This window comes from Anguilla anguilla, chromosome 6 (assembly GCF_013347855.1).
Source record: "Anguilla anguilla isolate fAngAng1 chromosome 6, fAngAng1.pri, whole genome shotgun sequence".
Classification (NCBI taxonomy): domain Eukaryota; kingdom Metazoa; phylum Chordata; class Actinopteri; order Anguilliformes; family Anguillidae; genus Anguilla; species Anguilla anguilla.
In genome coordinates this window covers 56,264,269-56,280,038 of record NC_049206.1, presented here as the reverse complement: position 1 = coordinate 56,280,038, position 15,770 = coordinate 56,264,269, and the positions used below count along the sequence as shown (strand labels likewise).

General features: G+C 53.3%; 1 protein-coding gene across 6 annotated transcripts in view; it reads left to right on the top strand.

Moving 5' to 3' along the window:
• Window positions 1–15,770, top strand: part of wasf1 (WASP family member 1) — a 66,527-nt gene that overhangs the window by 46,214 nt on the left and 4,543 nt on the right. For 3 of the 6 annotated variants that reach the window (XM_035421482.1, XM_035421481.1, XM_035421486.1), the window contains 4 exons: window positions 7,780–7,857; window positions 10,452–10,508; window positions 12,341–12,519; window positions 14,720–14,896. In XM_035421482.1, coding sequence (XP_035277373.1) covers window positions 7,780–7,857; window positions 10,452–10,508; window positions 12,341–12,519; window positions 14,720–14,896 — 491 coding nt within the window. The remainder of the gene's footprint in view (window positions 1–7,779; window positions 7,858–10,451; window positions 10,509–12,340; window positions 12,520–14,719; window positions 14,897–15,770) is intronic. The other 3 variants (XM_035421483.1, XM_035421484.1, XM_035421485.1) reach the window with 3 other exon arrangements.

Sequence of the window (15,770 nt, the reverse complement as noted above, 5' to 3'; positions counted from 1 at the left end):
ACCCCCCCCCCCCTCCCCACACCCCTTCCCTGCCCCCCCCTCCCCCCAGATTACAAGCCCGTCCGCGCTATTGAGCGATGAACCTGTCATCCCTCGGAGAAGCGCAAAAAAGCCCCCTGCCTTCACGGGAGCGCCATCGCCCCCCCCCCCCCCCCTCGCAGTCTTCATGGCGGAGCGAGGTGAACCGGGAAAATAAAAAAAAAAATTAAAAAAAGCTTCTTCAAAAAAAACGGAAAATAATCAAGGTGGGCGGAAGGAGAATAAGAGGTGAATTTCCGTCGTCGGGAGACGTCGTGGGCGGCCTCGGCTTGGACATGGCGCGGGGGAGGGAGTGGGGCGGGGGGGGAGTGGGTGGGTGGGCTGGGGGGGGGGGCTAAAAGCCTTTTATTTCGCCCGCGAAGTCGGATCTTGACAGCGCAGCATCCCTGCGACGTGTCAGAAGGCCGGAGACAAAGGCGGAGACGGCAGGCTCGGAATGTAATCGCGGCGTGGAAAAAAAAAAAAATGTCCGCACAAAAAAAAACGGGACGACAGGGCCAAAGGCAGGCTAATGAAAACACTCTCCGTGGCGTTTGTGAATAAGCCTCGACTCAGAGGAGGAGGAGGTTCTGAGATTCTGGAGGAGGGTCTGATAATCTGGAGGAGGGTCTGATATTCTGGAGGAGGGTCTGATATTCTGGAGGAGGGTCTGATAATCTGGAGGAGGGTCTGATATTCTGGAGGAGGGTCTGAGATTCTGGAGGAGGTTCTGATATTCTGGAGGAGGTTCTGATATTCTGGAGCAGGGTCTGATATTCTGGAGGAGGGTCTGAGATTCTGGAGGAGGGTCTGATATTCTGGAGGAGGTTCTGATATTCTGGAGGAGGGTCTGATATTCTGGAGGAGGTTCTGATATTCTGGAGGAGGGTCTGATATTCTGGAGGAGGGTCTGATATTCTGGAGGAGGTTCTGAGATTCTGGAGGAGGGTCTGATATTCTGGAGCAGGGTCTGATATTCTGGAGGAGGGTCTGATATTCTGGAGGAGGGTCTGAGATTCTGGAGGAGGGTCTGATATTCTGGAGGAGGGTCTGAGATTCTGGAGGAGGGTCTGATATTCTGGAGGAGGGTCTGAGATTCTGGAGGAGGGTCTGATATTCTGGAGGAGGTTCTGAGATTCTGGAGGACGGCTCAGTGCCAGTCTGGATGAGTCGGACACAGAGGGGGGAGGCGTCGCGTCCAGGATGCACTGGGGCTTCCTGTCAGTGCCCTCCGTGTGCAGAGTGAGTGAGGAGGCCAGGTCAACGGACCCTTGCCCGAAATTCACCGTCTACGTCTCACGTTTCCAGCTACCACCCCCCCTCGCCCCGCGCCCCCCCCCCCCCCCCCCCCCCCCCCCCGATAACGTAGCCGCTGCCCGAGTGTAATTTGAAGCCGCGACTCCAGATTGTGTGAGAAACTCGTTTTTTTTTTTTTTTGTAGGGAGGTTGCTGAATAAAACAGCGTTGGGGAAAAAAAGAGACAGAGAGAGGGAGAGAGAGACAGAGAGAGAGAGAGGGAGAGAGAGAGAGAGAGAGAGAGAGATCCTGCCCCAGATTAAAAGGCCGCACAGAACACCTGCTGTGCTCGCTGTCTCCGTCGCCATTTCATTGAGTTCAGAGCTGAGCGTGCCCTACATACTTTCTTTCTGCCTGTTCAGTTGTTCTGTAAATCTGAAGGTGCAGTAACGTCTCTGTTCCTGTTTCTGGGCCTGGATTCACTCTCATGCACACTGAGTACTTCCTGGCGATTTTAGTGCCCACCAAATGCACCTTTTTTTTTGTTAATACGGATATTTATATGTTGAAGAGAAGAAAAAAAAAAAGAACTGACCTTTTAAGCTTTTATTTTGAAAAAAAAAAAACGTATCGCATTCATGGCGACCGTAGACCCCCCGAAATATTGCAGTAAATCAAAAACAGCTCAGATCAAAGCGTCGAGTCGCGGCAGTGGGTTTACCTCACACAGGCGTCATGTTTCCTCCCTCCTTTTTATCAGACAAAGCAGGAGGACGATAAAGAGAGAGGCCGCGTCTCGTGAGAGGAGCGGAGCGGAGCGGGAGTCTGCGTTATTCGAGCGGAGACAGGCCGGGGTGGGGGGGGGGGGTTTGGGTGCTGTGTGGGGAGCGAGCGCACCTGCACACCCGCTTGCCCACGCGCTCACAATGCCTCTCTCTCTCTCTCCGCGCCGGGACGCGCTGACCTGCTTCGGCTCGCGGCCGCGCGGGAAACCGGAGACACAAAAATAACCCCGCTGCCCCCCTCAATAAAATGACTAAAATCAAGCACAGATAAGATCAAACACAGACACAATCAGAGACAGGAATGTCCAAAACCAGCGATCTGAACTGCCCATAAGTTGGTAGAAAACTGATTTTAAGCAATTGTTGAAGCTCATCGGGTCTCACGCCAGGCACCATCGCTCTAGTCGGTGTTAATGTATGACTATGTACGGAAATGCGTGGCCTTCAAGCCTGTGTGTTCTCTCACCCGGATGAGTACCGTAATCCTTTCTAATTACAGAATTATTTTCTGAATCTGAAAATCATTTCTTCCCCTCCTCTCCCTCGATTCTCACAAAAAGCTAGCGCGGCGGGTTGGCGGGTAAACATCGTAAAGATCCAGCTGCAGAGTCTTCCTCATCAGCATTCATGAGGCGGGGCCCTGGAGCCCGGGCCCAGACGAGGGCCGCTCCTCGCCTGCGTTAATTAATCTGCCTGACTGTGCGAGTAAACGCTGATCTCTTTGTAGTGACTCATTATGTACACACAGAGGGAGGGAGGGAGAGAGGGAGGGAGGGAGAGAGAGAGAGGGAGAGAGAGGGAGAGGGAGGGAGAGAGAGAGAGAGAGTGAGAACGAGAGAGAGAGGGAGGGAGGGAGAGAGGGTGAGAGAGAGCGAGAGAGGGGGAGTGAGAGCAAGAGAGAGAGAGAGGGAGGGAGGGAGGGAGGGAGGGAGGGAGAGAGAGCGGGAGGGAGGGAGGGAGATTTATACGCAGCGGGACGGGGCAGAAGCGAGGGGGTTGGTTCAAACACGGGCCGTGTTGGGAACCCTTGGACTGTTTGTGCTGGTGCATAATGCACACGCGTGTTAGATCAGGGGTTCTCAAACTCGGCCTTGGGGAGCCCCCCCCCCCCCTCCCGTGTACCCTGATTTTAGTTCCAACCACCATTGCAATCCCAGAATTTGAGCAAGCGGTTAATTTTTCTTAATTAGATATTCTTAATTAGATAATTAGATTTTCGTGTTTAGACTGATTGATTATTTACCGTCTTGAGTCACATTGTGTCCAAAATAGCTACGCACGCCCTGAAGAACAAAATAGTGAAATTAGCAGCTTGTTAAGAATGTCTGGGATTGCAGTCGCTGGGATTGCGGTCGGAAGGAAAACCAGCAGACACAGGGGTCCCCAGTTTGAGGGGTCCCCCGGACCGAGTTTGAGAACCCCTGTACTAAACTAGTCGAGAAGCAGCGTTGGAGCAGAGAGTTTACCGGTTTCGTCTCGGGGCCCTTCGGTCGCTGCAGTGCACCCTGGGTAGCAGCACACCGCTGTCTGCAGCGAGTCTATTCTGGGATCCGACATGTCCCGATCCGCCAGAACAACACGGTCCGTCAACGCTCGCGGAAAAAAAAAACCTACAGGTGTTCGTCTCAGACTCAAAAGATTTGCCAGGAAATTTGAGAGAGCGGGGTGGTTAGGTTGGGGGGGGGGGGGGTAGAGAGATGTGTCAAACGATTTTGATGGAAATGCGCTTCTGCTCCAGTAACGCTGACTGCGGCCCTGTCGCGTGTTAGCGGGTTTCGGAGACGGAGACGGAGACACGGCGACGGAGTGCGCGGTTCCGTTTTGTTTCGTGGACGCTTCGGGGCGCCCGTGCGGAGAACGTTCGCCCTGCGTACGGCTAGCTGGCGATAAAACGATAAAACGGGTCACCCGATTATTCCACCCCTGACAAAAAAAACTTTTCCAGGCACTGCAGTTTATATACTGCAGCATAGTGGGGTTTTTTTTAAAAATTGGGATTCAGGGAATAGTTTATATGCCGTAATATAGTGCTTTTTAAGTTTAGTAGAGCCGAAATTAGGGCACTGAAAATGGTTCTCTGGATGGAAAAGGTCAGTATAGCCACCTGTGTTTTTTTGATGTATGGTATATCCACAATAGTTTTATATGCTACATATTAGTCTGGTAACAGTTTTACTGCTGAAGTTCTTGCAAGAGAACTGCAAACCCCCCCTGGCAAGGACACAAAGCCTGATAAACATGACGATGAACCAGACTAGTTTGTAGCATTTAAACTATTGTGGCATCTCATGATGTTCTACTTTCAGGGCATGGGAGCAGAGTTTTTTGTTCCCCTTGCTTGGACGTGAGTGCTGCCTGCTGGACCCGCGTGCGATATTTCACCACACCACACGTCCACAGCCGAGGGGCCGGGGGTGCGTTACAGTGACACCTTCAGACAGGACGACAGCAATGGGGGGGGGGCTCTTTGAAGATCTGTTGCCCCCCCCCTCCCAAAAAAAAACAAAAAATTGTGCTGACAGGCTTTGAAAACGCTCAGCCGACCCTGAATTGTTTTGAGGCAAATAAAAGCAAATAAAAGCAATTTCCACAAACGGGCGTCCATTCCGTTTGGTCCAGTTTCCAACGTGTTGGACTGAAAACCGTTTTTCTTTTCTTTTTTTTTTTTAACAACGCGCTAGTGGCAGTTTATGCGTTCGCGGTAAGCCTCGTTGATTTTGGAGGAAGAACCCCCCCCTACACACCCCTGCCGTTTACAGCCGCCATCTTTCAGCGCTGTTCGTTACGCGCCGCGCCGCGCCTGCTCCCCCGCCGTGATTAGCGCGTTGGCACGGTTACGCAGCCGCGGGGTTATTCCACACGGGCCGCTCGTCTTATTCATCACGTTTATTTCCGATTTCCTTTTCTCGACCCGCACGGAGCAGTTCAGGCTGTCCGGCAGGTCCGGTTCGTTTCAGTTTCGCCAAAAAATGCCACAGCGTTCGACAAACTCGCTTTTCTGAGTGCGGGGAAACCCGGTCAGTAATTGAATTTCTTTAAAAATGGAACTGGTGGGGCACACCCTGCACTGTCAGGATGGGGTAAAGAAACAGAAGAGCACGAAAACATGGGAATACTCAGCTCGTCCAGGCCAGACCAGACCAGACAAGCTTTTATTTTTATCATTTCGAATAAACAAAATGGTGCCAGCCAGCTCTGTGGGAGGCTCTCGGAGTTCGGCACCGTGCCCAAGGAGGGGGATCAGTTCGGTGCAGCTCGGCGTACGTTCCGTTTGCATTCGCCCGCGCGGGGTTGCAGCGTTGGAGTTAGTCGCGCGGTCGTCATGGTAACCGGCGGCTCGACGCGCCAGGGCGGCCCGAGCCTGAACAGCTTCGGAGTAAAATTTGAAAGATGACAGTTGGGACAGGAGCCTGTCAGCTGTGAGGGCAGCTGAAACTAAACAGATGGGCAGTCACGTGATCCTAACTGAAAAAGAATGTTCACTTTTAAAAACAATTTTAAAAAATTTAATCACAAATTCATAGTTAACCATTGAATAGGATAGCTTGTGCCTCTGTTGTATGCTTTTGCCATCAGCATGTGAAGTAGGAAAAGGTGTGGGCGCTGGGTTGCAAAAAAAGAGTTGTGTGGGTTGATGGGTAATGTAGTCAGAAGGCACCTGGCACTCAGAATATGTAGGCGAGAGGAAGCAGCCTTATCTGCAGCAACAGGTAAGGTTTAGAAGATCCCTCCCTGTCATCTGTCGTCTAGGAATACATATTCCCCAAAAAAAAAAAGAGGAGAAGAAAGGGACGACCGCTTCCTTCTCGCAAAACGGTTATCTCAGAGCGCCCAGAGCCGGATGAAACCCGAGACACGAGATAGACACGGCGTTCAGAAAAACAGGAGCCGCCATTTTGGGCCCGTTATTCGAATCAGCAAAGCGTCAGGAGGTTATTACAGCAAAAATTTTAAAGGGCGGGAAACGGACGATAACTGTCGGTCAGGTTCTCGAGGCCAAAACCAGCCCCCCCTCCCCAGGACCGCCCGCCCCCCCCCCCCCCCCCTCCAGGACCCCAACTGTACCATGGAAACCGTTGTGAGGGAGACGTCGCTGAGCAGAACGTGAGGCGATCGCTCGGATTCGTCCGGGAATCAAAACAAGCGTCGGGGGAAACAGCCGGAGGATCCCTGAACGGAAGAAGGGCGGCCAGTGCAGCGGAGAGCCGGCTGGATGAATAAGATTAGGGAGGTAAAGAGTGGTAAAGGGAGCCGTTAGCCGCAGCGCTAGCCCTCTCGGCAGAGCAAGGCAAGCTGCGCGCCCGACGCTGGTCCAGCTCACAGACTGTATGTGAGCTCACGTGAGACTTAACAAACCAGCCACGCTTTACTATGTGAGAGAATCTCTATTGGGTCGCATGGATCAGATCACACAACATTGTGTTTTCTGCCACACAGCCACACACACACACACACACACACGCCCACACCAGTGTGTGAAAGATCGTAAGCATGCCGTACACCTAGCTGAAATCTCCCTTCCTGTTCCGAGAGAACACCCAAGAATCTAATGAGTCACTCTGGGCAGGACAGCAAATAAATAAAAAATAAAAAATAAAAAAAGCAGTCTTGACAAATGTTAGACATTACTAATGCTGCACATAGTTATGCGTTGTTATTAACCTTTCCGAGATAAAGCGCCACGCGTCGCCCATTTTACGTGTTCGTGTTTGAAGAACCGGCGCCGTTCTCTACAAATCCCGTGACCTTTTAAAAAAAAGCGAGAGATTAGATTTTTTTTTACCACACTCGAATAATTTCAACTTTTTTTTTTTTTTTGCCGTTCGTCAGTTTGGCTGCATCGCGAACGCGAAAAAAAAGTGTGGCGGCCGCCTGCCCAGCTTGAATTAATTCAGCGAAAGAAAAGAGGGGGGGAAGTCGTCGAGGTTTGTAAAGCGCTTGGCTTTCTCCTTCGCCTTTCCGGTGATGGAAAATTAAATGGCGTCAGTACACCGTGGGGAAATGAGAATTTATTCAAGGTGAAATCTGCTCTTTCTTTTGACAGGTGATATTGATTTAATTTTACATTTTTTTTTTTTTGGTCTTGGGAGCTGCCGCTCTTGTTCACGCAGGTGGTGCGGGGGAAGGGTTAGGTGTGGGTGCGGGTGTGGGGGAGGGGTTAAGGACCGGATCTGGGTGAGGGCTTAGGCGCGGGTGTTGGGGGAGGGGTTAGGTGTAAAGATCCGGGTGAAGACCTTGTCTGTGTGCCAGGTGTGCTGAAAAGCATTTCTTATCAGCTGTGGTGTCAGCAGTGGGGTGCCATATGTATCCTCCCACTCACAGACATGCTAATGCCCATCATACTCCCAACATGTCCGTCTATCGAAGCATGTGCTGAACACACAAACACACACACATATGCACACACACACACATATGCACACATACAGACACACACATGCACAAGCACACATGCACGTACACACATACACAGACACTCACATACGCACATGCACACACGCACACACAAACAGACACACATGCACGTGCACACACAGACACTCACATACGCACATGCACACACACACACAAACAGACACACATGCACGTGCACACACAGACACTCACATACACGCACATGCACGTGCACACACAGACACTCACACACGCACGTGAACACACTCACACACACATAATCGAGGCTCTCGAACCCGTGCGCTCCTCTCTGTTTCACGAGCTCTCTGATGTCTTTGACTCCAAGCAGCTGGAAATGCCTTTTCATGGGTCAGCGGAGGGCTCTAACCGCCACCGCACTGACCCCGCCCACATCGTCCTGGAGGTAAGAGCTGAGGCCACGCCCCCTCACCCCGCCCTCCCTCCCTCCAGCCAGCCTGCAGCCCCCGCAGTTTGATTTGCCATTTGATTGGTTCACAACTAACCCCCTGCCCCCCCCCACCACCACCAACCGAATTTACACGCTTTTAACTGCACCGAGCTCCCCTCCCCTCCCCCCCCCCCCCAATTTCTTAGCAGCAGACTTCCTGTGGATTCTGCACACGTGTGCGCTGTGGACGGATGAGGTCACCGTTTTTTTTGGGGGTTTTTTGCCGTTTTAAGGGCCCGGTTTTTTTTTTTTTTTCCCCTCTCTTTTCTCTTCCGGCACCCGCGCCCTGCTCACGTTACGAGGGCCTGTCGCCGTCCGTGCGGAATTCCAGCGTGCGTCCATGCAGAATTCCAGCGTGCGTTCATGCAGAATTCCAGCGTGCGTCCATGCAGAATTCCAGCGTGCGTCCATGCAGAATTCCAGCGTGCGTCCGTGTGGAATTCCAGCGTGCGTCCGTATGGAATTCCAGCATGTGTCCATGCGGAATTCCAGCGTGTGTCCGTGTGGAATTCCAGCGTGCGTCCGTGCGGAATTCCAGCGTGCGCCCGTATGGAATTCCAGCATGTGTCCATGCGGAATTCCAGCGTGTGTCCGTGTGGAATTCCAGCGTGCGTCCGTGTGGAATTCCAGCACGTGTCATTGGTTGCCGTGGTCGCAGCAGAGCAACTCCCATCTGCAGATGTTACTGATTTAATAAAGGCGTGCATTATTATTATTATTATTTATTATTTGTGGTATGACCACATTAGACTAAAGTAGGCCTTTAGCTGAACATCACTGAACCTGTAAAAGCCACCAGTAACGCAGTTGCACTGTCTGCATGTGCAGGGTCAGTAAAGGCTTTGGGCCTCTGTAAATGAAGTGGTATTCTTTTGTTTGACATGAAACGATGAGGTCCTCCTGCCCGTTTGAACAAGCAGCCAACTTCAGATTCATAATTTCTGTCGCATCTCGCTGCCATCAGTTAACTGCATAACGCTGTCCATAATCACGCATTTTATTTTCCCGTTCCGCGCACCAGTCACACCTCCCCGCGATTCAGCATGTTGACACGAGAGAGTGACTGCTCACTGGAAACCCCATTCTGAAGTTGGCTTCTCTTTCTTTTCTTGGGCTGTTTTAGCGTTGTTCCAAAAAGCGAATCTGAATTTTGAATGAAACCTCTTTTTTTTTTTCCCTCCCTCCAAAACGTTTTTTTTTTTTTTTTTTTTTTCCCAGAGAGCGAGTCATCTGAGGAGAATTTGTACATTTTCAAAGTCAGATCAAAGCGGTCTTTTTGTTTTTTTTGAGGTCTCCGGTTTCTCTCTGACGGTTTTCGCGCGGCGCGACCCAGAAACACGCGCCCGCCCGCTCTGGATGAGAGGGGCCGGGGGAACTCTTGATGCAGTGCGGAATCCCTTTGAGCCACTCGCTAAAACTGAACAACAGTAAGAGCGCGCGAGAGAGAGATGAGATCGGCGTAGACTTTGTTTCGCCGCCGAAAGCTTACGAACACAATGCGGAGATGTGAGAGGGCTCCGAAGCACTTTCTGCAACCATCGCGTCATCTGCATATCCCCGCAGACAGCTCGGGTGTTTGCGTCTGACTAAAACGCGCTCGCGCTACTGTAATTCTGCCGAAATGCATCTCATTTCCCTTTTGTAGCAACTGTGGAGGGGCAGAGCACTTAATAATGGTTTTCAAACGAGGTACATTTACCTGGCTCGTTCCCCCCCCCCTCCTTCTCATTTCACGCAACTGTTGTTTTCCTGCTTCCCGTAACGTTGTCGTTTTAAATCCGGGGGGCAGGATTGCGAGAGCAATTTTCGCCTGATTTTCCTCTAATGGGTGTTCATATGTTTATTTATCCACCGGTACTTAATCAACGTAATGGAGCGTACTTAATCGACCTTAATCAGTCCACATTACTGTTCTAATTCATTACGCACTCTGAATAACGGAGGTCATCAGCGATTAAGCGAACACGTGCGCCAGGGTCGCGAGCGTGTTTTCTCAATCCGTGTTTGGAATGCTTCACCGCTCTTTCTGTTTGCTCGTGCTGTAAATAAACCATGTCACGATACCAAAAAAAAAGAAAAACCCCAACGCATTCTGCACATCCTGTTTATTTCACGTTGTCGCTGCTAACAGGGATACTGCGAACCGCAGTCTCCCACGGCGTGCATGCACAGGGAAATGTGGGAGTGTAGCGCTGTAAAAACATGGAGCAAAGAAGTTCTGTTTGACTGTAGACTGTGCGCACACTGGAGGGCGTGTAATAGTGAATGTAAATCCACTGTTGGGCCTCCATGTTTTTTTAACGGGGCTCAAAAGCTGTATGCCAAAACTGTACTAAATAAAAATGATGCATTGTAGCACGTCCTAGAACTGGAATTCTCCTTCCATGTTATTATTCAGAATAGAAATTTAACACTGCAGTTAAATTAGCCTGTTTATGTACAACTGCTACAATCTGATCAGGGACAGGACAGAGTAAGTATTCTGTCCCGGCAGTGCTGATGTGTGTGTATGAAACTGTGTTGGTGTGTTATTGTGATTTGTTTTGTAGTTGCAGGACCCCAGCAGGTATGATCAGGTCTATAGGTATTTAGACCTTCCAGGTCAGGTATGTGTGACAAAAAAAAAAAAAAAACAAACAAACAAAAAAAAAAAAGTCTTTTTGAAAACGGTGTAGTTTTCCTTTTCCAAAACTGCTGTTGTTTTTTTAACACCTCACGGATTGGCCAGACAGCTGTCGCTGTGTGGCGCTGCTTTTGCCTCGGGGGACGTGGGATCAAGGGAGCCCTGCTTGCTCCACAACTGAGCGAATTGACACGGAGCCTGACTTCACCTGGCTGCACCTGTGCGTGCGCTGCAGGTGTGCGTCTCTGTTGCCATGGCAACCGAACAGATTCGGCCAGCTTAGAGGGCCGCTTGCTCCCACGTCGTCCGACGCGACCGCACTCTTCCACCTGTCACGGTTCTGCTTGGTGTGCTGTGTTCGCCGACACTCACCCCTTTTACTTTAAATTTGTGCACATTAAAAAAATATGCATATATATATACGCACGTGTGGGTGTGTACATGTGCTTGTATGTGTGTCTGCGTGTACGTGTGAATACGTGTGTGTGTGTGTGTGTGTTTCTGAGTTTATGTATGTATATGTGCATTTATGTGTTCGAGAGTATGTGCGTATATGCGCATTTATATGTGTGTGTGTGTCTGAGTGTATGTGTGTATATGTGCATTTATATGTGTGTGTGTGTGTCTGAGTGTGTGTATATGTGCATTTATCTGTGTGTGTGTGTGTGTGTATGTGCATTTATCTGTGTGTGTGCGTGTGTGTGTGTGTATACACACACATATCTCAGTGTTCTGTTCTGACGGTCTTGTCGTGTATCTGTGAGGAAAGTGTCAGCAGACTGGGCTTGTGACGAGCTGTCAGGCTCTGTCTGCGCAGACGCCTGTCCAGGGCGTGACGGCGACTGCGTCAGACAATAGCCTGACGGCGGACCAATGAGCTCCGGCGACCGTGAGAGAGAGCCCCGCCCCCACACACGCTTTTAGAATGCAGAAATAAGATGGCCGCCTCGCCCTTTTAACAGTAAACTGTGAGTCGGGGGTGGAGGTGGAGGGGGAGTGGGGGGGGGGGGGCGGAGGAGGAATCTCAGACACTAGTCCTGCACGGTCCCGGGGTCTAGCATTGGCTGTGGCAGCTCTTAAGCACTCAGTTTAAGTGGCAGTTGGGCTAAAGATCCCCCACGCCGTGTCTCTCTGAGGCCTGAGCTGGGTGCTGACTGACTGACAGGAGAGAGCGGAAGTCGGGCTTCCAGGTCTGGAGGGGACCGACGGCGCTGTGCGAGAGCTCTAGCTTAACGCCCGCGATGAAACTGCTCAGATCAGCAACACGCCACTTCCTGTCTGTCCACGGCTTCTGCCTTCAGCTACGGACACCCTTCCTTAATTAGAGAGACAGTTAAACCCCCCCCCCCCCAGCCCCCCACCCACCCCGAGGCAACGGGCAGTGGTCTATTATAATCCCGTCCCTCAAATACTACAGGCAATGGCCTTTCTGATTCCTGAACCCCTTTCTGTGTCTGTGTGTGTGCGCGTGTGTGTGCGTGTGCGCATGTGTGTCTGTGTGCGTGTATGTGCACATGCGCGCGTGTGTCTGTGTGTGTGTGCGTATGCGCGTTCTGCGCACTGCGTTTGATTTGTTCCGCGCGGGACGTGGAGCTGCACACGTGCGGCATTATGGGGGCGATGGATGGCGGGTGTGGAGAGGAACGGCGTGCCACAGCAGTGCTCTGGGTCGGTCTGCGTCTGCACTGAGCGCGCTCAGAAGCCCGGGGCGCCGCTGTGGACGTCCCGTGTCCCAGCTCGTAAAACAAACAGAGGCTAAACTTTAAAAAGAGGGCGGGGCGTGCGCGTGCTAACCGAGCCCCTCCTGCGTTCCAGCTGAAGAACATCGACCGCCCCCCGGAGCCGGAGAAGATCCCGCGGGCGCCGCACGACCGGCGCAAGGAGTGGCAGAAGCTGGCGCTGGGCGCCGAGCTGGCCGAGGACCACGGAGACGAGCCGCACAAGCACCGGGACGCCGCCGCCGCCAACGGGTCCGCCGCCTACCACGACCCCCGGTACGGCACGCTCGCTCACACGGGCACGCTCACACGGGCACGCTCGCTCACACGGGCACGCTCACACACTCACAGACCAAACGAACGGGCACGCTCGCTCACTCACAGACCAAACACACGGGCACGCTCGCTCACACGGGCACGCTCGCACACTCACAGACCAAACACACGGGCACGCTCGCTCACTCACAGACCAAACACACGGGCACGCTCGCTCACTCACAGACCAAACACACGGGCACGCTCGCTCACACGGGCACGCTCGCTCACTCACAGACCAAACACACGGGCACGCTCGCTCACTCACAGACCAAACACACGGGCACGCTCGCTCACTCACAGACCAAACGCACGGGCACGCTCATACACTCAGACCAAACACACGGGCACGCTCGCTCACTCACAGACCAAACGCACGGGCACGCTCGCTCACACAGGCACGCTCACACGGGCACGCTCGCTCACTCACAGACCAAACACACGGGCACGCTCGCTCACTCACAGACCAAACACACGGGCACGCTCGCTCACTCACAGACCAAACGCACGGGCACGCTCACTCACTCACAGACCAAACGCACGGGCACGCTCGCTCACTCACAGACCAAACGCACGGGCACGCTCGCTCACACGGGCACGCTCACACGGGCACGCTCTCTCACTCACAGACCAAACACACGGGCACGCTCGCTCACTCACAGACCAAACACACGGGCACGCTCGCTCACTCACAGACCAAACACACGGGCACGCTCGCTCACTCACAGACCAAACGCACGGGCACGCTCGCTCACTCACAGACCAAACACACGGGCACGCCCACTCACTCACAGACCAAACACACGGGCACGCTCGCTCACTCACAGACCAAACACACGGGCACGCTCGCTCACTCACAGACCAAACGCACGGGCACGCTCGCTCACTCACAGACCAAACGCACGGGCACGCTCTCTCACTCACAGACCAAACGCACGGACACGCTCGTATGTGCACGCTCATACACTCACAGACCAAACACACATGCTCGCTTGTACGTGCAAATTCATGCACTCACAAACCAAACACATGCACACTTTCTCACTTGTACGTGCACGTTCATACACTCACAGACCATACACACATGCTCGCTTGTACGTGCACATTCATGCACTCACAAACCAAACACATGCACACACACGCACACACACACTCGTACGTACACATGCACATTCATGCACTCACGCAGCAAACTTTCCGCCTCCAAAAACTCCCTGCTCAGGGGTCCAGCAGCAGCAGCGCCCCTCCCTCCCCGGGACACAAGCCTGGACGTACACACACGAACTGGACACAAATCCACTTCCCCCGACAACCGCATCTCACTAACGGCTTCAGGCCAGGGAAGCTTCCAGAAATGTCAAAGAGAAGAGTCAATTAACTGCAGAATCCCGCGGTGCACCACGCAGATCCCGCCCTCCCCCCCACGCATTTCATCGGGGTTCGGGGGGGGGGGGGGACGCAATACCCTCAGCCCGGAACAGAGCACTTTATTTCCATCTGCGACTCGAGCCTTTCAGATTATTTTCTCTTCCATTACACTGTCTGAAATTCTACTGCTTACGCGGGAAGTCCCTCTATATGAGAGCCCTTCAAATTAGGCAGGCAGTCCCCCCCCCTTTCTCTCTCTCTCTCCCCCTCCCTCTCTATCTCTTTCATTTTCTCGCCTTCCCTCTCTGTCTCTCTCCCTCCCTCTCTCTCTTCCTCCCTTTCCCCCTCTCCCTCTCTCTATCTCTCTCTTTCTCTCCCCCTCCCTCACTCCCCCTCCCTTCCTCTTCCTCCCTCCCGCTCTGTCTCTCTCTCTCCCTCCCTTCCTCTTCCTCCCTTTCCCCCTCTCCCTCTCTTGTCTCTCTCTATCTCTCTTTCTCTCCCCCTCCCTCACTCTCCCCCTCTCTCCCTCCCTTCCTCTTCCTCCCTCCCTCCATGTCTCTCTCTCTCTTAGCCTTGATATATAAAGGGAGCGAACAGTCCATACGTTTCCCAGAGTGCTTTGCCTCTCCACAGCGTAGGGTCAGACGGACGCGGCTGCAAGCCGAGGTCCAAAGCGGGCAGACGGACGGACGGACGGACGCCCGCTGTGCGTGATGTCATCGGCGGGTGGGGGCGGGGCACAGAAGCGCGAGCGCTGACGGTGGCGGTGTGTGTGTCTCTCTCTGTCCTGCAGGCAGGCCACATTTGCGGAGCACATGGACGGGCCCTTCTCATTGGCCGCCCTGCCGTTCAGCCAGATGAACGAGCTCCTGAACCGGACCGGGGACCGGATGTACGTGCGCCCCCACGAGCCCCCGCCCCCGCCCCCCATGCACTCTGTGGGAGACATCAAAGCCCCGTCCATCATCAGGTATGGCCCCTCCCCCACCGCCGCGGCCCCTCCCCCACCGCCACGGCCCCTCCCCCACCGCCACGGCCCCTCCCCCACCGCCACCTGATTTCAGTCATGCTTACACACTCACACACACACAGACATAGACACACACACACTCACACACACTCAGACACACACTCACACACACTCACACACACACACACACACACACTCACACGCACACACACACACACACACACTCAGACACACACACACACACTCACGCACACACAGACACACACTCACACACACACACACACACACTCAGACACACACTCACACACACACACACACACGTGTGTTTAAGGGGTTGTTCAGCTTCCCCGCGCCTGGCTGAACGGCAGAGAGGCCGCTGATTTGGTCCCTGCAGGAGACTCTGCCGGCAGTTAGCCAGGACTAATTAGCAGAACAAATGGAGGAGAGCGCTGCTCTCATTCCACACTCCTCTCTCAGCTTCAGAAGCGGTTAGCAGTGCTTCACACGGCCTGGCCAGCTTCTGCTCTTCTCTCAGCTTCAGAAGCGGTTAGCAGTGCTTCACACGGCCTGGCCAGCTTCTGCTCTTCTCTCAGCTTCAGAAGCGGTTAGCAGTGCTTCACACGGCCTGGCCAGCTTCTGCTCTTCTCTCAGCTTCAGAAGCGGTTAGCAGTGCTTCACACGGCCTGGCCAGCTTCTGCTCTTCTCTCAGCTTCAGAAGCGGTTAGCACTGCTTCACACGGCCTGTCCAGCTTCTGCTCTGCTCTCAGCTTCAGAAGCGGTTAGCAGTGCTTCACACGGCCTGTCCAGCTTCTGCTCTTCTCTCAGCTTCAGAAGAGGCAGTCCACAGTGCTTCACACGGGGCCTGGCCAGCTTC